This window comes from Strix aluco, chromosome 4, assembly GCF_031877795.1.
Source record: "Strix aluco isolate bStrAlu1 chromosome 4, bStrAlu1.hap1, whole genome shotgun sequence".
NCBI lineage: Eukaryota > Metazoa > Chordata > Aves > Strigiformes > Strigidae > Strix > Strix aluco.
This window is the reverse complement of record NC_133934.1, coordinates 6,837,148-6,860,933: the sequence shown is the minus strand read 5'-3', so window position 1 is coordinate 6,860,933 and position 23,786 is coordinate 6,837,148. Positions and strand designations below refer to the sequence as shown.

Below are 23,786 nucleotides of genomic sequence, written 5' to 3'. Positions count from 1 at the left end.
GATCTGGGCTAGTTTTATCCTAGAGAGCATGGCAGCAGTAATATCATGACAGTAGCTGTGGTAACAGCATTTCACTGTGTCAACAGCCAAACAGCATGATGGTATTATACAACCTTTTGAAAATGGGGACTGGAAGGGCTGTGGGACTGTGGATGACACCACTTCTCTCTCTTTCCCCTCACTGAACACTAACTGCCCTGTCAGGATGATTGTGCTGGCAGTGTGGGACTGGTATTTTGGGGCTTCATACCCTGGAAAAGGACACAAGCCCGAAGTGATGCTGGAAGACTGAGGCTTACTCTCCCTGGGCACAAGACTGCCTGCCTAGACTCAACTTCTACCTCATCCAGCTTCTCCTAGGACACAGACTGTCCCAGTAAGCATGGCACTTCTGATCCAGTAGACAGTGATTTTGCTAGATGCTGAGGTTTTGGTGGCAACAAGTGGGAGCAGGCGTCTCTCTGTTCCCTGCTCACTACAGTGTACCTGCTCCCAAAGTCATCTGATCTTCTTGTCCCTAAGAAATTTCACCCCACAGGTGAAGGTACAGCACAAGCTGAAAGCAGAGCTCTTCAGGCTTCCTTTGCCTTCTCTTCTCCCAGGATCCACCAACCTCACTAGGTTCATACATGGGACGGTTCTCTCTTTACAGGGGCAGAGAAGGACCAGGCTGAGGCAGGGCTCAGTGTTACTGAATAGGACAAAAGACAAATACTAAAAAGGACACAGTAATACCATCCCCCAGCAACTGCTACCACTTGGTATCAACCTTATTTAGATTCATGACACTATCAATGCTATTAGGGCATCAGCCATCAAGATATGGACATTTAAGCTGCAGAAGCTCATCTGTGATTCTAAGGGAATTTAAAGCTCCCATCTGTGTGGCATAGTAATTAATCTAAAACTAATTTAGGTACATCTACCTGCTTTGGTCAAAATTGCATTTGTAGCATAGGCATACCTTACCCATATCTATCACATTGTCTCCTTATTTTTGCTTTAAAGAGTAGGACAAAACAGTATCAAAATATTGAGCTTCCAAAGCCAGCCAACCTGCGTACTACCTTCCTCTAAATGTTGCAGACATCATCATCTCCAGAAACAAACATTAACCTCTGTGGGCCCAGAGCACAAACACTGATGCAACCAATATTTGCTTGGAAGGATCAAAAAATCTTGATCCTTTCCAAAACTTGAAGTCAGTATTGTGACAGGTACTGTAAAAGGCACTCCATCAGAAATAGCTGGAATTGTCTTAATTACTTTACCTCTTGATAATTAATCTCTGCATTCATGTCTGAAGTAAAACTTTTTAGAGGGAGATGGATTTAGGAGTCTGGAAAAAATGGGTTTACATGCAATGGAATTATTCATTAAAAATACTCCACATAGGTAGGTAACTTTACATAGGCTCTAGGTAAATAAAATTAGGCATATAATCTAAAAATCTCTGATTTATATAACAGTCCCACTAAATATGATCTAAATATAAGCAAATAACAGTGTCTAGGTTTTATCATACTTTCAGTCTGACAATCTGAAAGAATTCTGTAGACATTATTTAGGCTTCAGAACACCTCTAATACCTACAAACTCCATTTTGCAGCTGTGGAAACTATAACACAGCATGGTAAAGTGACACAAATCAGGAACCAAAAAATGTCAAGTCATAGAACAGAAGCTTTTAATACAATCAGTGTTAATGCAGGATGGCACCTTCTGGCCTTTTGGATCTTAGGATCAGTAATTAATGGACAGGCAAGGGAACACTAAGTCACGCTCACCACACTTCCAGCACAATACTAAACCTGTTAATGTTCTCCCCTCTCTTTGCTGTAACTTTGATTAGCAGTTCTCCTCCACGCTAGCAGACATGTTTGCATGCACATGTTACAGCCTCCATCCTGCAGATATTCATTACAAGGTGTAGTGCATGTTCCTAGGATGTCAATTATCGCTACAGTGTCAGCAGGACTTCCCCAATCACACCTATTAGAAAACACTCGCAGAGATGCATCTTCACTTCTGAGCCAAGTCTCGGCCTCACTAGCTCCACTGCAACCCCAACCATCCTAATGGGATCACAGCAGTGGGAGAGAGGCTCCTTTATCCATTAGCAAGAAAACAACAGCAAACACAGCAGCTTGGCCAATGCAGTAGCAATAACCTGAGTTAGATGGATTTTCCACATACAGAGCTCCCTGCCTGGCTGCTGGAGTCTCTCTGATTGCCAGCAGAGGACTTGGAAGGCATTTTGCTGATGAGATCAAAGACAGGCTTTTAAAGCTCAGCACGCAGGATCTACCCACTGGAAGTGGAGCAGACAGCATCTGGCCTCAGACCAATCTCAGCTGAAAACAGTTCAAACTAGTCTAATGGGGAGGCAGACGTTAGTTAGGAGTTAGTATAAGCACTCAGCAGATTACCTGCCCTTTTTTCTGGTCCAAATACAAGTGTAAATGAAGTAGCTGAGAGACCTAGCAAGGGAAAAAAGAGAGCTATTGTGGCAACACATAAAAGCTTTGAGAATAAGGTCTGTTTGAAGCATAAGTAATTGAGGCGAGACATGAGCATGACACTGGGCACCGATATGCAGGGACTCACATACACATAAAAAGCAGGGACACCCACCTGTGGACTACACCTTTGAATGTAGGTTCTCCCTTCCTCAGCTTTCCCAGAGAGATGGAGAAACCACTCCATAACCCCAGCTGACAGGGTGTTACCTAGCAAGTGTGTTTAAAGAGTAAAGCAAATTACAAACACAATGGGCTGTCACTCCACTTCTTGCACTTGATCGATGCTTCCCACTGGAGAAACCTCTAGTGTCTGGCCACCTCCGTAATCCAGACTTAAGATCATTAAGAACAGAGTACTTTTATGACTAATTTAGGCACAGGATTAGGTGATGGACACGTGGCAGTCTCTTTAGTCCTGGTGACGGACAGGTCTTCTGAGAAGTAGGGTGACACTGGGGAATTACTCAGGGCAATGAGTGCGAGTTTGCATGCAGACGCGTATCACGCCTGGCTGCAGGCAGGCCTTGCTAAGACCAAAACCATTGGCTTTATGCTCTGAGCACAGACCTGAGTGAAGGAGGAAATTGCTTCTGCTGCCATATGAATGAAAACAACTTACAAGCAATATCCTCATGGCCATGGCCTGCATGCCATGCCCAGCCTGGAAGAGCTACCTGATTTGGAGATGTCAGACAGTACTGAAGACTCAACGGAAAACCAGCTGACGTTAATGTTGATGGTGAAAACTTAATTTCATCCACTCCTTTTGTTTGTGCAGTTCATTTCCTCTCCTGGGAACTGTTTGTTATTGTCTCTCCCAGCCTGGTCTCTCTGTATAAATTTATTGTTTGGTTCTGCTGTCCTGTGCATTCACTGGCTATTGTCTGCTTCTTGAGAGACCAACGAAAGAGCCAACAAGAGAGATAAACTGGAAACAGCTACCTGGATTGCAGCTCAAACAGCGCTGTGTTTTTATTGATTTCGGAGAAAAAGATTCTCAAAGATTTAAAAATGAAAGATATGTCACACCATGGCAGGAACAGTTCACAAAACACTGTCATCAGTGGCACACTACCATATGTTTCAAGAAAACCACTTCTTGTTTGTCTTTATTGGTGTAACATAGCTCAGCCATGAGATCTTTGATTTTGGATCCCAAATGGAGATCCTTTAAAGGAAGCTACTTTCAAAAGCAGCGTGCTCAGCTCTTCTGAGATAACTCTAATGGGTCCCCAAAGGTTTCTCAAACTGCGTACTCTAAATCACCCCAACTTTTGCAGCTCTTGGCCATGTTACAGACCAGAGCACACAATGTGGCCATTACAGATACAGTACTAAGCAGATTGGTCAGAACTGTCCTCTGATACGCTTGGCAAGCGAAGAAACACTTTCCCTCTGAGCAGTGGGATCTAACAATTACAAAGAGGCTTTATCCAGTCTCTTAAAGGGAAGGATGGTCCCCACCCCCTGCCTCCCTCTTTCCCAATTCAAGAAGAAGTGCAGTTCTCCACTGTCATGCCACAAAAGGCAGCACCTCTCTCCTGCACAAGTTTTTGCTCCAAACTCCCACAGTGAATAGGTCTCAATTCTTATGGAAAATTAGGAATCTAAATATTGACTTTCAGGCAGTTGTACTGGCTATACCAGCTAGATAGTAGAAATTAATGAAAAGATGCTGTTAGACTAGAGAAGATAAAATGTAAATGACCACCAGCATTTCCCTTCCACTGTCCTGGTTAAAAAAACAGCAAATGCACTGGGAAACTTCCCAATAAATTTCTAGGGTTAAGGGACCCTAAACTAGCAGATCTGCAACTCCCCACATGGTAGTGAGCCCAAAGGTGGAAATGGAAGTGACACTGTTGGACCAGACAGGTGCTTGTGAGCTGAAGCAGTCTGGGAACTGCTGACACTGCACTCCTGAGCGTTTAGGAGGTAGATGAGCATAATTAAACCCTCTCACCTTCATATGCATGCCTGGCCCTTTTAACCGATAAACCAGAGTGATTTCTAGCTCTGGCAGCACCGCAAGCCATATTTCCCCACGCATGAAAGGCTCCTGGACTGTTTCTCAGACTTATTAGGCACAAATGGGCTTTTCATCGACACCAGTCATGCATGCCTGCTCCCTCCACCTCATTTATCATCTCCTGCCAAGGCGCTACGCCCACTGCCAGCAGCACGCTGTGCCCCACTCCCCTTCCTCCAGGCGGGCTGTACCAAGGGGCACAAAACTGGCTACAGCACCAGCCGCTGTGCACAGTCCCTGTCCTACACACAGGAGGACAGAGGAAGGTACATTATCAGAAACCTCTGGATTACGATGATCTGTTGGCTGTGGGATGTTTTCTGCAGCTCTCCTTTGAAGAGCAGAGTTAAGGCTGCAGCTTGGGGATGGTTAGGTGGTTGGGAGCAAGAGTTGTCTTGGGGGTGGGGAAAGACATCGTCCTGTTTGGCAGAATCAGTTTGTTCAGGATGAGGAATAAGGATACATACAAACAGGATCTGGGAAACCCAAGAGCTTGAAGGAGAGGTTCAGAGAGCTGGAAGAGAGTGTGAAACTGGTGATGGGAGGGCTGTAGAGGCAGAGGAGGCAACAGTAGGGCTGGGTCGGATCTTGGGAAAAGAAGCAGGGAGTAGAAGGGTTGGGGATTGGGAACAGGGCAAGGCAGGAGGTGGTAGGAGGCTCAGGGTGATGGGCAGAGGATGAGAAAGCACTGGGAGCATGGTGACAGCAAGGGACTACATACAAGTGTGCTGGAGGAGGCTGGTGCTGCCTCCAAGCCATCGGTACCTCTCCTCACTGCAGCCACACACGTGTCCCAGCCACTTACATTAGAAACCTGACTGGTGCCAATAAAAGCCCACTTATGCCCAGGCCTCCATCTGACAGCTCCACTGCCTGGCCGAGGCCTTGCACCTGCCCACTACCAGGGCTGGAACAGTCTTGCTGCTGCTGCCCCTCTGCTGTGACCCAAAAGCAGGGTCCCTTTCTGCTCCTCCTCTCCTCCCCCGAGGTGAGCTGGAAAGAAGGTGGCAGTCAGAGCTCTGGGCCCTTCAGGAGCAGTAATGGCTGAACTAGTTGGAACTAATTGAAAACACAGAAAGAGCAGCAGGATTTACTGTCTGGTCATCTAATCCCACCACTTCGGACTGACCCACTTCAAAGTCACAGTGTGTGACAGAATGACCAAGCCATGAGGACAGGATTACAGAGCCCCAAATGAGATTATGTTCCTTGGTGGGGACACAAGCTGCTGGGGGCAGGGAAAAGATCTGTGTTGAGCACCTAGCAGGGGTAATAAGACCAGATATCCAATGCTCTATCTGCTTAGAGAGCATCAAAAATAGACTCTCTGAAGAGAGAGAAAACACCCAAGCGAGTCAGCTGGGCAGACTCCGGGTACTTGGGACACTGACAGCTCCTCAGCCCGTAAAATGAATTGGCACAGGTTTGTGCCAGTGTTAGCACAACTGTGGCTTCAAAACAAAACAGAGCAGGGGAAGGGAGCAGGAGAAAGGGCAAGGGAGACAAGCCTGCACTTGGCTAACTAAAACTGTAGGCTATTTAAGATAGAAAGGGGAAAGGTCCAGGGGATCAGAGATAAGGAAGGTGTGGCTGTACACAGCTTGCATCATTTTAGTCTGTGGTAAATACTTTAAGTAGCAGCCTGACACACTCAAACAGTAATCAGAGAACTAGCTGCCTTGTGCTGCACATGGATAAAAAGATGGGCCTTGCCCAAAGATTTTATCACCAAAGACAAAAGATCATGATGGTCCCTGTGGGAGCACAAGCAGATCAGTTACCATGTTCAGAGAGAGAGGAGAGGACAGGGCTATGCACAGTGGCAGACATGTCTCCAAGAACAGAAGCCTTCAGATTTAAGTTCATTTACTGAAAACAGGTCTGGAAAGAGTACACTTTCAGCCCAGCATTTCACTGTGTATTTGCCACCAGAAGATGCTGACTTGCAAAGTCTGAGGGTCCATTTCTTAATACAAAAGCATCTTTTCTCACCCATTACTCCAAGCGAAGCAGGAAATAAGACAGATCCTCACATTCACCTGCTGGTAAAAGCCACGTTTTCCATGGGAGCTGCAGGAGCTCAGTGCTTCTCAATATATGGTCATCTCTATAGGTTCCAATTTTAACACAATCCATTAAAGGCTGAAACCCAATGACCCTGTTCAGGGCTCAGTTTCCCATCTACACTCATCACAGGCTAGCTGGATACCCTTAAACCTTGGCATTGGGAAAGCCAAGATAAGCCTTAGAAATAGTATTCTCTTTCCTCCCTCCCTGGAAACTTCCCCCTAAGGACAGCACAGCAGTCTTACCTGGCATCTGTCAGCTCAAAGTGTTTTCCAGATAATTAGTCATTTAAACTTCTTTCATGCAGGATATTCTAGCTCTGTTATACCTCCTTTCTCAATTGAGCAAGTAAGGGCGTTGCCATACATTTAACAGCAGCTGAAAACCAGGGCAACAGAAGCTGTTACCACCTGTACCTACTTGTATCACTCCTCTCTTGGAGCTCCCTTCACAGCAGCAGGGACAGCTAAATGGAGACACGTCCACACCCGACCCATCACACCCTGAATACCTGAGGAATTCCAGCTCAGCACTTCCGTACTGCAACAGATCAGACTGTAAATCAGCCATTCAGCTCTTCCTGCCCAAAAGACAACAAAACCACTCTGAGAAGGGCAAGGCACAGAAGCTGCTTTAACCATTCCTGACTATTACACCATGAAGAGTGTAAATGTATTAAGGGTGTGGTTCCATGAGCAGCAGAACTAATCTGTCTGCTTCCCATGACCAGGAAGGGAAGATCTTTCTTTTCTTTCCTCTGATCATACTCTTCCCTTCTGTCTCTTCCCTTGTGCTGGCTCAGGCACTCATGAGACACATTAGTGAGCTTGAAAACAGTACCCTTCTCCTTCTGGATTAAATTTCTGAGGTCCAAAGAGCTGGTGCACAGTAAGCCACTGGGAGCAGGAGTGTTACTACATTTTGGAGGAGGAGAGATGTCAGATCAGCTCACCCTGTCTCATGGATCTGCACCCTGAGGGACACAGAAGCAAGCGACTTGCTGGAGGCCACATGCCAAAATGGTGAAGGAAGCCAGGAGTCCTACTTTTCCTCACATATTCAGAGTAATTTAAATGTCGAGGCTGAAGCAAAGACATGAACAGTCCCTACCTTGGTTTTAAAAATCAGTCAATTAATCAAACCAGTAACAACCTCTCTACCTTATGAACAGATCATTTTCCACCTCCCCAAAGTACTGTGCAGGAAAGACTCTTCTGGTCCATCTGCAGGTTGCAATTTCTTAACTGTTTTCTCTCAAGTTAGGCTGGCAGATGTGCCGTACAATAATAGGCACAGACTTGCTTTCTTCCAGCACTGAATGGGGAGCTTCATTAACCCACGCAAAACAATTACTTCGTTGTATCCTGGAGACTCTTCTTCCTTCTACCCAGCTTCCCATTGCCACTGGAGCCACGTTTCAAGGCAGTGAGATTAAGAAAAACACCAGAAAAGCAGAGCAGTGGGAAGAGAAACTGTGGTGCTGACTGTTCATTCAGGTTGAAGAACTGATGAAGACACTGTTGCAGCCCTGAGATGAACAGGTTGGCACTGTGGGTCTCGGCTACTGTTGAGCTTGTCATATTCAGGAGCTATCCAAACAGAAGCCAGAGTTCCTTCAGGATTCACACATAGTTTCTCACTCTGTCCTAAAAACAGCCCTAGCACAGAAAGTCTGCAGCACCTTGTAGGAAGGGGCTCAGAGCAAAGGTAGTGCTGCAAAACAGGCATTCCCAGAGCCTATTTATGTCCATGGTGTGACTTCTTCAGGCTTACATAGCAGCAGCAAAAGTGTTAAATGTCATAGAGGCATCACACAAATGTTGTTTCATTGGGCATGTCATACACAGCTTTGCCTTAGCTCCACGTTTATCCCAGTTTTCAGTCCAGGTTTGGATTAGCTAGCAGTTCCTGGGTTAGCAGAGTCCCCCCCACCAAAGAGCAACAGTTCAGGAGAAGAACTGAACCAGGCCTGAGAGCCACAGTCCGCACAATGCTTGGCAGGGAAAAGGGAGGCAATTTTTGGTTTTTCTTTGGAACAGGATATAGCTTTTGCACATCCTTGTGATCCTACATGTCCATGGCACGCCCCAGAGGCTCCCTACTTCTATAATACCTTGCATTCAACATGCTTCATAGACTTAAAGGTATCTGGCCTCCTAAGGACGTATTATGTATTTTTACAGAAGGTAAGGTCAAGACATACTAAAATGGCATGCCTACAGTCTTATGAAAAGTATTTGACAGAGGAAAATAATTTCCTTCAACTCCCATTCACAAGTTTTTCCCAATACCATACACACCTTGACCATATGTTTCTACTGTCCTTTTGCAGGAGGCATTGTATCTGACTGCATGAAAGCTGCATCTTTTATAGAAGTCTTGCCCCCAAGATACAAGGGTATAGTCACTGTGCATATCTACCCTAAACCATGATAACCCATGGCCAGAGAGTGGGACCACAAAATGCAGTTATCAGGTCATTGCAGCAGTTATGCAAGCAAAGAAACAGAGATAAGAGCTATTTCCTGGTTCCGGCTCTACGCCAGGAACAGCGTACAGGATACACTTCCTCAGATGAGACCACTCCTCCAATATCTACTTGTTCTCCGAAAGGAACTAATACCACTTCCCATTCACTCTTACATAAACATGGCTCCAGAGAATTACACAGCAGATATATTGTGTGTAAGCCTTGCATACAACCTTCTAGCCTTCATGAACTTCAGATCTTTCTGTCAGTACCCAAATTATAGGTCACTAGATCCTCCAAACTTCTCAACAATTCAGCACAATTGACAAACTGGGCTGCAGATGGACTTTTCCTTCACTGCAGAAGGTGCTGACCAGAAAAAAAAGATACTTCCCTGCCAGGGTGTCAACTGTGTTCACCTAACATCAGCATCTTTCATGGAAGCATGCTCCTGTTTTGACAGTGAAAATGAAGAGCACAGGCTGTGATGAACCGAACTGCTAAAGCTGTAACCTGGGTACTGAAGGAAAATATAAAATTCAACAGAGGCCTGAGGCAGACCTTACTCTTAATCCTTCATTTCCAACCACTTAAAGGTTTATTAAGCACCACACTTACTGTCTTCATCCTAAGAGGCACCTGTGTGGCTGGTGAATGGGAGATTGGGAGGCATGATCAAAATCAGTGAGAGAATCCCTACCCTCACCATATCTTCCCCTCCACACTGTGGCTGCTGGTGGTGATGGATGCAGATGAGATGCTAATGAGTCACCATCCTGACCCGCACCTTTACCTTTGAAGCCGCCATGACGGCTGCCGTGGCTGCGACGTTCAGCCCCCGCTTCCCAAAGTGCACAAGGGCATCGTAGCTCCGGTCTTTTGCCTGGACGAGGCAGTCATCTATCTCCTGTCACAGCAGACAACAAAACAAACAAAAAAAAAAAGCACAAGAAGGACAAGTTCAGAGTGCTCCCAGCCTTAAACTCTTGGCAGAGCCAGGTCATCTTTTATGGAGGCACATCCTCCATTTCCTGCGCCTTGGCTGGAGAGAAGTTCACAGCCAACGTTTGCAAAGAGGAAGGGTTTGCAGGGGAGCAGTAACTCCCACTGCAGGTTTTGGGAACTCTTTTAAAAATTTTGCAAATGCAAGATTGGGACCCAAAGTTGGGATACACATGCACAGTACAACCACCACCAATAGTTCCTGGAAGCAGGACAGACACATCCACCTGGGCAGAATGGACCAGAGTGTGTCAGGAGCCATTTGCAGTCTATGGACTCTAAAGACACACTGGATTGCCCCACAATTAAAAAGGAACCATGACACTGGGCAGCTGCAGCTGTACTACCCTGGGTCTAGGACTGGTGGTCTCAGAAGTATCTGAGATATCTCTGCACATCACTGCATGTCTGGCTTTAACGTGCCCATGGAATTGGTTGGTCCAGAGCTTCTGGACTTCAATGCTGCTCAAAATACAGTGAAATGGTTATGAAAGTTCCTGCCCTCACCCTCCCTTCCTCCGGATATGGGTCTGGATGATAATGGATGACAACGACTTCTAGTATTCAGCTACTGGATGTGCTGGGTTAGTAGGGACTGGAGGCTGCAAGAAGCTGCTGGCTGTTTAGTGATTCCCTCCTTATTCCTAGTAGATAAGAGGTGGCAACTGAAAAGGCACAAGCACTACACGTGAGAAGCATAAGCAGAAGTTCCAGGAAACAGAGAGACAGCTCTGCTGATCCCCACTGTCCTTCTTGGACAGGACTGAGGTACAACTATTCATGCACTGCCTCTGGTTAAACAGAGATCTTTCACTTCCATAGTTTCCAGTGTGGGAAACAGTTATTCACTTCTTAGCAGTTTGCATGCCGATATGTGACCGATCGCTCTTCTTGGCCCATGTATCCACATGAGCCCAATGGATCTGCCTGACAATGTCCCATTCACAGCCACAGGAATCTCCTAGGCGGGCAAATGATCCAAGCTGTAATGTGTGTCCCCCCAAAATTAGCATCATGAATTTGAGCAAAACATTTCTCAATCCAGGACCTCAACATGCTATGCGCCTTACTTTAGCATGCCATGTGTCTCTCAGCCAGGCAAGTGCTTGCTAAGCCCCTTTCAGACAGGCTTGGCTATTTGTCTCATTGCTGCACAATGTTTTAGGCAGACCTGGCAACAAAGTTCAGGAGCCCTCGCTGCCAGACCCTGTTTCTCTATCCGTTATAATCAGCCACAACATAGCACTCTAGCTATATTCAGCCAGTATGTGCAAAGCAGCTCAGGAGGTATTTTTGTCCCCCTCCCTCCCAGCTTCTCAAGTGCCCAAACATGAGTTAATATGTGTGAGCACATTGAACAGATGCCAGTATTTAAAAACACAACAACCACGAAGAACAAAAACACCAACCAAAAGGAGATGATTAAACGATAGAGGAAGAGAATCAGCAACTCCCACTCCTTCAATGAAAATGAGTGATACGAAGACTGGGGTAAACACACTGTAGATCTGCTTCACCCAGAGAGGACCCAGGCACCTGTGATTACCTTTTCTTTTGAAGACAGAGTTGGATGAACAAATTTCCTGTACAGGAGGCTGGAGCCTTTTGTGTATGGAGACAACAGCCAAGCTACAAAAGCTATTTTGAGTTCATAGTAGAATGGAAACCTAGAAGAAAAAGAGCTGTTAATGTCTGCTCCCAATTTAACCAGTGCCCTTAATTAGAGATGCTCAGCACAGGAAGGGACTGGCCATCCTAGCTTAGGGCAGCTTTCACTTACCAAAGAACCCAAAGACCTAAACACCTTCACTCACCTTTGCACACATCTCAACTAGGCATGTGAGTAAATCTTTATTCGGGTATCAGGGCCATTATTTAATGCTCTGGAAGAGGCTCTGCTTGTGTGGTAAGAGGAGCTTTCTCCACGCAGAGAGCACAGATGCTGCCTTCATAGCATCCCCACTCATTATGAGGGAGCAAAGAACAAACCAGCAAATGAGTATTTCATTGATATATTTATGCACCTTTCATCTCTCTGCCTTTCTGCTTTTAAGATAACAGTTATCTAACTGAAACTGAAACACAAGAACCTTTGTTGTCCAAGTAACATGCAACATACAGATGCAGATCCACACTGTGGCTTTCAGGTAGGACTGCAAAATATGCAGGACACTAACAACAGGACATGCTTTAGCTGTAACAACAAGCCAGGGACTTCTTAAGATTAGATTATACAGACTCTTTTCTGGAGGACAAACCCCAGAGCTCAAGGCTGGCCAGCTAGCAGCATCCTCATACGGGCAGACATGTTGCTGTCAGCAGTGTGATGAACCAATGCCACCCTTTGCAAGCGAGAGCAGCCCAGAGGCTCTGTGATGGCTGTGCACCAGCCCAGTTGGACCATACAGCATCCAGGTCCAACCCGATGGACCTCTGCGATGCTCTACTCCAAGCATGGATTTGCCAGGTTGGTCTTCCACCTCGCTGAGGATCTCTACAGCATACTTGATGTCACAGACTGGACAAGCCCTCTGTCATTCCTCCCAAGAGACCCACATAATACATCCTCCAAAAAAACAAAGTTCCAGATGAACTCAGTGGAGGTAGATCTGCATACAAATTAGATAGACAATAACATCTTTTATCTCCTTTTCAACAGATCTGACATGTTGCCAAGTACCCCGATTCCCTCTGTCTGGAGAACTCACCAGAGGCATGCAGTACTACGCAGGAACAGGCTTTAGGTGAAGCCTATGTACTACAGTTAAATTTTCATCCTGAAGTCTACTGATCTCACTGGTTTCCACTAGAAAGGCTTTACTAAAAAGGGCAACCAAGCAACAAACATTTCCAAACTTGAGCATCCAGATTTAAGGAACTGAATATGATAACGGGGCATTTATCTGCTCTCATCCTGATAGAGGTCACCAGGAATCCTTCCACTGGATCAGTATGGACAGACTGTCACTATTCTCCATCAAACTGTAAACCCAGCCTAACCAGGAACAGGCCTGGCAAACATCCCAGGAACCACCACCCACACAGCAACCTACAAACAAAGTCCTGTGCTGCAGGGCTGTTTCTGCCTGATCCCTAGAGTCTATGTATTTACTGTAGGACACAGCTAGGTATGTCTAGAACTACACCTGCAGCTAAAGCGACTGGTGTTTACGTGATGATCTCTGCAAGCAGCCAACTCGGCAATCAGCTGCGCCTCTCTCTGACAGGCAGGGGACTGAGACTCCTGTAATGATTTCTCACTAATGAGATATCACTGAGCAGTTCCATCCTCTTTCTTGCTTCTCCTATGACAGCACTGAGAAAGGAAGCATGGCTCCTCCAGACAAAACACCTCTATGCACCTGAAGCTGCTAACCCCATGTTCAGGAGGAAGTGCACCCTTGCACCCCTTTCTTCCTCCTTGTAAAAATTTCCATTTTCTTTCCATCTCATGCCAAAGACCCTCTCCCATCTGGTGCTCACCAGCAAAGAAAGATATCCGTGAATGTCTCTGCTGTCGTGAAGAGCGCGAATATGATCCAGTACATCATCCATTTGACCTGGTAAACAAAAACAGTAGCCGGGTCATTTTCCCCAAGCATCTTGAACTATCTCATACAGGCACAAATGCACAGAATAGCTCTCACAGAAAAAAAGGTTCTTTTTTCCCTGATGTGTATTTAACAATTACTTGAAGATGTCAGACCTCCCCCCACCTCAGCACATAACACACATCAGATTTCCACACAAGCCCCTGGGAAGGAAGACTCTGGCCTTTAGGATTGGTCTCATGAAAAGAACAGCCTGACTCTGTCCTGCAGAGGAAGCTCCACTGGCCAGCGAAGGACCAGTGCCATATCACACAGGGCATTAAAAATCTCACTTGGCTCATCTTAATAACAAAGGTTAATGCTCGGGTGTTGGCCAAATCGCAATTAAGACAAAATGTAATTACTTACATAATATCTACAGGCAGGGGAAACTAGCCAGGAAGAGATAAAGAGGTAGCTGCCCATCCCAGGATCCAGGGCTCACGAACACAATCAACTCACCCCAACTTATTGAATTAGTGTGCATCAGTTGAGTGATGGTGCCTCCTGACATCCACGCCCTGAGCCCATTGTAGTGACAAGGGCAAGTCCATTAGCTTAATTCTCTTACCTAGGGCTTAGGTGAGGGCATTTTACCTCATCTTGGCAGTGAAAGCGTGTGCTGTGCTGTCACTGTGTTCAACTATGGTAACTCTGCTGTGGGGTGGACTGCTTGGTGGGTGATTTATGGACAGTCTCCTTTGTGGTGATAGTGACAGACACAGCAGGAGTCTTTGGGGACCATGACATGGCCAGGGAAACTGTAGTATCTTGAGTAATTCAGGAATCTGGGGATTTTTGTTGACTGAGCACTAAACGGCATTCAAAAGCACAGGTAAACTATTCTGATGTATGTAGTATTGGTTCTTCTTAGGCTGGAAAGGAACAATGTATTTGTCACACGCCATCGGCACTTCCAGTGATTTTTACCAAGTGACATGGTGCTCCTCTTCTGCAGCACTGTCACCACAGATGATGCAAGGAATAATTTCCAAGTACTGGAGATGAGAAATAAACCTTTTCTTCCCCCTCAATATTTTTTTTCCATTGTAAAATTGTAAAACAGCTTCAAGAATCTGTCTCTCCAAAGGAAAAGAGACAGTAATACAAAAGTTGTTAATTTAACTGAAAATTATTCTCTAATTAACTATATTTTAAAATGGAGATCCCTAAGCTGCTTTGCCGGAACGTTAGAAAGCTCAAGGAAGTAAAATCCGTGAATTAGAGAATTAGATCATGTTCCCTAAGGTTGGAATAACTGCAAGAGAATAAGGGAAGGCTGGAAAGAAGGCAGTACAAGAGGGATATCTATACCAGGTAGGTGTCGCTCTGGGGAAGGGAGGATGGAGGCTGCAGTAAATCTGCATCTCACCAGCTCTGAAGTGGCTTGCTCCATCTTCTCCCTGATGCAGTGGGGACAGTACCTGTAGTCTCTCTCCATCTCCCTGCAGGTACTGAAATGATTCCCTGAGCACCTGTCACCCAGCTATATAACTGCTCCCCTGGGATTTATATATATATTTACATGTATATTTATATTTAGTGTTACAGCAGTAGAATGGCACTGCCAAATGCCTGAGAGCATTGTCTTCCCAGGGCAGCTTCTGCCAGACTTTTTACATAACTGCAACTCCCTCAAAGCCTCACTGCCAGCATGGTTCTGTCAGTTAAGACATTACTGCCAGCAAAACTTTTAAACACAAACCAAGACCTGGTGTGGATGGGCTTGAATCAGTCTAGAACACCATTTATCAAAATGACTATTAACAAGCAAAATAAAAATAAACTACAGTGATATAAATTTTGACTAGTGCCTGAACGGTTGGTACTGTGTCAGTCTAAATTACTTTTTTTTTTTTTTTTTTTTTTTTTTTAAAATCAGACCCCCAGTGGGCATATTGCCACAACTGGTGTGTCAAACTGAAAAACAATTCTAAGTGCAGACCAGGTCTTAGATCAGCTGTTACCACATTTTGGTCATGACCCCATGTGTCGGATGTGAGTTCCTCTTATGCAATTGAATTTTCAACAGAAATTGGACCCTTCAACAAAATATTTTCCAGAAAAGGACTATGGAAATGTTAAGTATCAGTCACAGACACTGCTTGGGGATGCTAGTGCACGTCTTCAGCATTTCCAAGCAAAAGGTGTACAAACCTTCACAAGCACAGCTATGCAAGGGCTGCAGGCACATTTTGCCTTAAGTATCTGCTGTGTTCTGTAACACTTATGATTCTCAAAATATCCAAAACCATTATCTGAAGGAGGGGACTGAAAGAAAGGAAAAAATCTCAGCAGCCACAGTGAGTCCCAGTTTGAACTTGCACTAAGGTCTTAATGGGATAGCCATCTATGCTGCTACCCAGAGGAAAACAATGGGCTCGTTATCCCTGGGATCTTGAGAGGATTGAAGAGTCAAGATCTGGAGGCTGAGCTGGGTTCAGTGAAGTTAACAGAGCTCAGGTTGCGAAGGGCACTACAAATCCTACAGGACCCCAACAGCATCCAAGTGGTTTTGATTCTCCCACATTTCATTTTCCCTGAAGGCCCCATATGCATTTAGAAACTGGGGCCCAGGGAAGATTTTTCAGCAAAAGGACAAGACAGCATACCCAGTTGCCAGACCTGCCTGTAAATAGGTCGCTCCACAAGGAAGGATATTTCTATCTGAGGATTCAGTCATATGGGCTTTGAGTTGCCTCCTCTGATCCTTGTTTTCAATGAGCAGCTAAAGCTTCAAGGCTTTTTGAAAAGGCTTTGATTTATGCTGCTCTTCAGAAACAAAGGCAGGCATGCAAAGCTCTGGATGCCAAACACCTTTTAAGCCAGCCATATATAGCCCGCACCACCAGAGAAATAGCATACATTTGTCAAAGAGCACATCAACTCTGCAGAGGAGCCAGAAGCACAAACCCAAGTCTCCTTATTTGAGACTTGTGCCTAGCAATCAGCCAGTCCACCTTCAGGCCAGTCTTGCACTGGTTTACGAGCTTTTCCAAAATACAGGCAACACCTTTAAAATGTGGTGAGGAACAATCTCAGAAAACAAAGCCTTCGGCACAGCCACAAACCTCATTACTCACATATTCTTTGATGTCCTTTGATTTCACGGCTTTGTAAGAATAATATGCGGGGTACAGAGTGCCAAATATAAGCCTGGAAAAAACAAACAAACAACAAATGGATTAAGTTGATTTCCTGTCACAAAGATTTTTTTTCCCCCCCTGTCTGTTAAATGTGTTTCTTGCACTAGTAAAAAGTGTTAGGATATGATTTAAGCTTGAGTGCACTAAGTACAGTGTAGGAGTGATTTTGCATCACTGAATTCAGAGAAACTATTGCCAGTGACATGAATGAAGAGCAGAGATTCAGGCTGACTTTCTTTTTGCAATGGTTTCCATAGCTGTACCTTATGAGTTACACAGAAAACAAAACAAACAAAGCCAAAACAGAACAGGTCACCACACTTTTAAAATGAAATTAGAAGTCTAATTTCAAATAATCTACTGTGACACCAGGAATATAGGAGTATTGCTTTCAGGGGCAGGACTAAATAAGAATCATTTGTCTAAAATCCCTTCCACCTCTATTCAATACTGTGAAAAGCTGGCAGAGGATAAAGCAGCATCTGAGTTCTACTGGTGCAAGGGTTTGAATGCTGGAGCCTTATCTTACATTAAACCTGCTAAAGGGAAGAGCCCTGCACTGTTCAGTAAAGTCCATTTGGGCTTATCAAAGGAGGAGGAATTTGCCCACCAAGATATGCCAAGAAGATCAGGCTTAAAAGATCCGAGTTCCACTCTTCTTTCAGACAGTTTCCTTTCATTTTCAAGTCTGAAAGGGATACTGTCAGCTTCAAGATTTCAGGTAAGAAAGAAATAAAGATCCGTAAGTTAAAAATAGCACTACTGGGGAAAAAACGTTGAGAATTTTTTATACTAAATCCTCTCTGCATCACTGCCTAGCTGCTTATTCACTTCGATTATTCTGGACGTAAGCATAAGCTTGTCAAAACCACTTTTCCCTGCCCAGTTTTCAGTCAGTTTTATTCAATGCAGTAGGATGATGCTGCAAAGTCAGAATTTAATAGATTGCAGAGGAATGTTTATTGCCTTGCAACTACACCTCTTTCCACTGGAGCTTTTGCCTTAAATTCATACAGCTGTTTCCGCTGCTCTTGGGAATGGAAATAATCAATGTTTCAATCCCTAATTGTGGAGCCACATGGACCCACAGTTGTCTTTTCCATCCTGCCAGCAGCGATTGTGTGCCATGGGACTCATAATTACAGTTGAGTCCATTATGCGCATAAGACATTAAAAATTAACACTCTGGGATATGGTGTACCATTGTACTTCCCGTAGCTCAAGAAGGTATTTGTGAAAGAATGGGGTGAGCCAGCACACATCTTGATTTCCAAAGCAGTGACTGATGACAATTTGCCGGCTATTCATCACGCTTGCTGTAGCATAGCTTAGCAAAACCTGAAGCACAATGCAGACTTCAGAAAAGCAGCTACTGAGTGAGGAGATTCAGTATTTTACAGAGGCTTCACACTGGCTTCAAAAAGCTTTGCAAGAAACAGTCAGCTCTGAACCTCTTTCACCCACAGGGGCTGTGCTATATGCAAGGTTTAGATACAAATGTTCAGAAGGATTCTGAAAACAAAACACGTATTTGACCCTTGCAGTATCTTAACAAACAGCAACACCGGTTAAGGCAAGGAAGAACACACAGACAATAGCTTGATCCTGTTCTCACTGAAGCTAATAACAAATATTCTCTCTGAGTTTAATGATAGCAGGACTTAATCCAAACAAGTTTGAGCTCACAAAAGGAAGAAAGCTCCACAATATTCAGAAACTAACAGTCGAGCACAGGAATAACATTTTTGGCTCTACTTATAAAAAGTACCACATTTCTGTCCTTCCTTCTTGGCCCAGGGTGGCTGCTATCTCACGCTTTTATTTCCTGCAAATAATCACTGAATGATTGATATTTGCTTCCTCAGTTTGTGCTGGTAACAAAGTAACTGAATCCTGAAGAAGTTTACAGAATCACTGGAAAATAATTAGTTGCAGACAATAAACACTTGAAAAGAATTCCTGTGAGAGAAGGAAACTCTGCAATGCTTTTGCATATGCAGAGCAAGAGACAGTTAATAAGGTGACGTGCTCTCCCTAAATTGGAGATTGAGAGTTTCACTGATTTGTTTTGTAGCGTATTGTGTGCATATATGGACATTTATTACTGCTATGGTTTACCCAACCAAAAACTGTTTTAAGGAATGTTGGCTCCCAGTCTTGTCATTGCTGTGGCTTACTATGTGGCTTGGAGTTACTTATCTTCCATTTGTAGGATGGACCCAGAGGTTAAAAGATATCCAGGCATTTCTGTAAAGCATATTCAGGGTTTTGGAAACAAATATCTGCACATGGGCATATTCCAGTCTTCACTGGGCTTTGGATCAGGCTTGAATACAATTGATGTAATTCAAACATGCATGTCAATCTCTTCCCTCAGTCCCTCTCCCCTGCTGAAGACAATACTTCTCTCTTCCCTATCATCCAAGCTTCCTGTGTAATTAAAATTATTGTTGATTCCTGTCTTCCTTCATCCCCATGCTCAGACTGTCGCCAAATCCCTCCTCCTGCACACTATACACAAAAGCAAGGCTGATTCTTTGTCCCTCTGCCCAAGCCAGTAAGTCATTCCTTGCCCAAGCCTCCTTTCCAGCCTCCTGTGCTTTACTAATCTCTACCCTGCCTAGATGCAGTAGTGTTTAAATCTCTTCCCCCTGCCTCTCACACACACATGCACACAGAGGCTACCAAGCCGAAGTAATATTCTTACCTTTGCCTTCCAGTGCCTGAAAAATGTTGCCCCTAACTACTGCTGGTTTGGTCTTTTATCACATCTCACCTCAGTCTCTTCTCTCCTTTAATGACTGCAGTGCCACCAGCTTCTTACTCTGCTGTTTGTTGTATGTCTTCTTGCACAACCTGGAGCTCCTGTGCTCCTTGCTCCTCCATTGCCTATCAGCCCATCACCTCCAAAACAAGCTGTTCCCTGACAGTTATCCTGACAGCCCACAGTTTGAGAGGTAGCAGTCCAAACCACACAAATTTCAATCATGTCACTCCCCAGTTCCTCCTCATCTCTCTAATCTTCTGCAACACTCCAGTTCTTACCTGATGTTCTCTGAACCACACCACAGGACCTTCGGCTTTCCTCACATATCCCCAAAATTGCAGCACAGACCCCCAGTTCCCTCCCGCAACTGTCAGCTGACCCTGGGAACGACACGTGCTACGACTCCTTCCGTGGTACATGCATTGACTGCCTGACTGGTGCCTGCCAGCTGGCGAGCCACATTAACGACCTACCTATGGAGTTAACACTGCAGCTTTTACCTCCTGGCAGACACTGCCATGAGACAACCTCCTCTCCAGCAGCTAATTCTTATGAATAATGTCAAAATTTAATATCTGAGACCTCTCTGACCCATCTATTTCAGCCACAACCACTTTGCGGATCCAACTGTTAGCAGCAGTGGAAAAACAGACTGCTTAAGCCTCATTTCCTTAGGAAACCAGGCTACAAACACAGTCAACCCACTCCCCACCCATTTCCATCTTTCAAAACTCCTTTGAATGAGCTATGTGCCCTGGAAGGCCTTGGCTCTTTTACCCTCCTAGTGCAAAAGCAGAAGCAGACATCCTGATCAGCAAACCTCCCAGAGTTTGATGTAGTAGTTGCTAGTTTAAAGCTACAGAAATGTGTTCCTATAGTCTGGGCTAAAACAAACACATACCCTCAGGGTAGAGGGAAAGGCAAGGAAGTAATGACATTCATCAGTGAGTTAGGAAAAGCTCACTTGCAGCACTAAACAAATAACCACAACAGTCTAACAATTCTTACACTGCTCCATGCTGGAGGTCTACATCAATTACAATTGCCTTGAAAAAGGACAAAACAGCAGCTGTAAAGAAATCACTGAAGAGTCAACTAATTGTGCAACAGGAGGCAAAAATCTAAGTAAAAGGTTAGTCTGCCTAAAGAATAGGATAAGGATTAATGCTGAAAATCTTATAATCCTATTAGGTACATCAGCAGCAGCAATCCCCAATCTGGACTACTACGTGAGCTTCCGGTCAGGGACACGGTGGACGCAGGAGGGGAAAGGACAAGGGCAATGGAAAGGTATGTGGAAGTGCACCAGGGAACATCCCTAAGAGCAACTGTAAATGCTGCAATTGTTTCTTTTGCAGCAAAGACAAATAACTGAGGTTATTTGCTCCTATTCGTGATGCAGTGTAAGGGGATGTTCAACTGAATCAAGAGAACAAAGTCAAAAAGGAGGAGAGGAACCCTCTCTATCACCAGGAGTTAATCTGTGGAACTGAATTTATGTATTTATATAATTACATTACATAAGACATGGGTTTGGTTTTGGTTCCCATTATTCAAGTTTACTACTAAATGAGACAGTTTGGCATTTCCTGATTATCAGGGGAATATTAAAGCAACTGAACTGTTGGTTCCTCCTTAGCAATCTCTGTCACATTCCAGGGGAGCAGCTGCATCATCCCCAAACCTCCTTCTGTTTCCACTTGCCAGTACAGCCACAGCCAGCCCTGGCTATTATACCCTTCTATTCCTTATCTGGATCTGCTACCAGAGTGATCTGACCATCACAGAGCACAGGCTAACCCATATGTGACAATATTCCTAATAGCATCTAGGTTATAACCTGGGGATCAGCATCAGAGCTGCTACCAGGACCCGGGAGGGCCTCACATGACATCTTGAGTTCTGATGATTTGCTGATACTATTTTCCTCATGAGGGGCCTGGTCCTACAGCCATTTACCTGTGAAATTAACTCTCACATTCCATACAGCAGCCATTGAAAAAAACTGAAAGATTCTCAACGGTTCTCAGGAGTACTGGCCAGGACTCAGGTTACCTCCAGAAATGCCTGCATATCCATTCTCTTCATTATTTTTAACCACACAGGTATTTTCTGGATGGTAACCTACAGTTACAATTATACCAGCACGGTGCCATTCACATCCCAAGCCATCCAAGTTTTGCTCATCTAGTTAGCATGCCACCAGCAGTGTTTGGGCTGCCCAAACATTTAGAACACTGTACTACTACAACACAAATAGAACAGCCCTTCTTTTGCCCATAAATAACTAATGTTTCCATATCATCAGCACACAGCAGCCAAGATGGCAAACTTCTGCTCAAACACAGGGATGGACACATTTAAGAATCACTGAAATATTTCCTACTTCCTCAATATGTTCATTGGCTAGTGTGTGCTTTTTACGCACGGAGCAGCAGCTGAGCTGTCACCATGCCAGCATTTGTCACTGAAACCGCCAAGAAGGGTGCCAATAGGTTTGCATTCCTTATTATCAGTCCTAATTAATGTTCACACAGTGCCACAGAATAAAAATAAACAGCACTGCCTTTGCACCAAAGGTCCCCAGTTTAAATCCATCAGCTGTGGAAGTGAAAATAAGCAGCGCACAAGGTCAGGGAAAGGGTTAACATTAGCCCCTTGACAGGCCAAATGCCTGATATCCAAGAAGGGACTGGGGTGGAAGAAGCACCAGCTGCAGAAGAGGTGGTTCAGGGGTGATACTCCCTGGGAGATGGCTCCTAAAGATTCTTTGTGGTCATTCTGCAGCAGAATAGGTCCCGCGCGGTGGCTCCAGGGCAGTCGGGTATTTGCCTGTTCACCCTCAGGGTGACAGCTGACACCGTCCCCACCCTGGGCCCCAGGAGATGGGGGTTACTGGCCATGCCAGCCTGACACCCCGATACAGTCTGAGGATACCAAAGGTGCATGGCACCTCAGTGACAAAAACACCCCCCAAGGAAAGCACAAGGGGCCTGACACCCCTGAGACAGATCAGGCTCACTTCAAAGTCCATTTGCAACTGGAATCAAACATCCTGGTTGGTTCTGTGCTGCAGAGGACAACCATGCAGCTGTGCCCATGTCATTCATCCAGTTGTGCACCACCTCCACAGATATTAACAAGGTGTGAAGCTCCACTTGAAGTCACTCATCACGTCCCTCTGCTTTTGGAAACATTCCTCCCCACCACCTCAGTGGGTGACCTGCTTAGCTCCTCTGGGCTGCTGAGACCTTGTGCTCATGAGCACTTTTGAAGCACCACGCACAATGCCGAAGAAACAGAGGGCAGGCCCAGGAGAACTCAGTGTTTAACACAAAGATGTTCTGCTTTTCATCCAGAGCCACCTCAGAGTTCTCAGCCAGGCTACCGCAGAAGCAAACCGCAAACTTCATCTTGGTTAATATGACCTAACGGCTGGCAAAACCTAATCTCTCCTCTTGGTGTAACTGTGGGGTAAAGGGACACCCAACTGCCCTTCCAGCAGAAATAGCAAGAGCAAGGGCTGTCCTTGAGGCTTCTAATTTAAGCAGTCTTGATCTTCACAAAGCAGCACATACTCCTCTCCAGATGACACCACCTTTTTTTTTTTTTCTTTCCCCCCTCAGCCAGGGCACTCCTCCCATGGGAGCTGGAAGATGGCCAGGCACAAACAGGTGAAGAGATGTGGCAAGGGGGACAGGTGGAGGAAGTGGCCTTGGCCAGCCTGGAACTATCACACAACTATTACTCATGTTGAGATCCTATATCCAGACTTGTCTGAAGAAGGTAAACGTGATTTCCTTTTCCTCCCTTCTTGTTACAGACAGAAGATAAAAATACTAAAATAACAATACTACTGATGGAGAGACCTTGTAAAATACCAGGATTGTTAAGATAATGCACGTGATGACTACTAAAACCTGACATTCCTACTGAAACTACCAGCAGTGAAGGGTCTCACAGGGTTTATATTTAGACTGACACCCTTGAGTATCATATTTAAAGCCCAACCGAGATTAAGCAAGTACTTCACCCTTCCCAGGGTTATTGTTCCAGGCTGTTTTCAAACTCAGGCAGAATTGCATCAGTTTACACACAGGCTAATGCTTCAAAGTTTTCTTTACAGCCCTTCAGAACAGAAAAGGCCTGTGTAGCTGCTATAAAAATACCCCATGGCTCTGCAGCTATTTTAG

At 45.1% G+C, this 23,786-nt stretch overlaps 1 protein-coding gene across 16 annotated transcripts in view; it reads right to left on the bottom strand.

The window, feature by feature from the left end:
- The window catches only part of REEP1 (receptor accessory protein 1), a 71,804-nt gene that overhangs the window by 26,875 nt on the left and 21,143 nt on the right, over nucleotides 1–23,786 (bottom strand). For 11 of the 16 annotated variants that reach the window (XM_074821851.1, XM_074821853.1, XM_074821866.1 and 8 more), the window contains 5 exons: nucleotides 16,764–16,836; nucleotides 13,574–13,650; nucleotides 11,637–11,757; nucleotides 9,876–9,995; nucleotides 2,430–2,480 (listed from right to left, as the gene is read on the bottom strand). In XM_074821851.1, the coding sequence (XP_074677952.1) occupies nucleotides 2,430–2,480; nucleotides 9,876–9,995; nucleotides 11,637–11,757; nucleotides 13,574–13,650; nucleotides 16,764–16,836 (442 nt within the window). The remainder of the gene's footprint in view (nucleotides 1–2,429; nucleotides 2,481–9,875; nucleotides 9,996–11,636; nucleotides 11,758–13,573; nucleotides 13,651–16,763; nucleotides 16,837–23,786) is intronic. The other 5 variants (XM_074821852.1, XM_074821854.1, XM_074821857.1 and 2 more) reach the window with 3 other exon arrangements.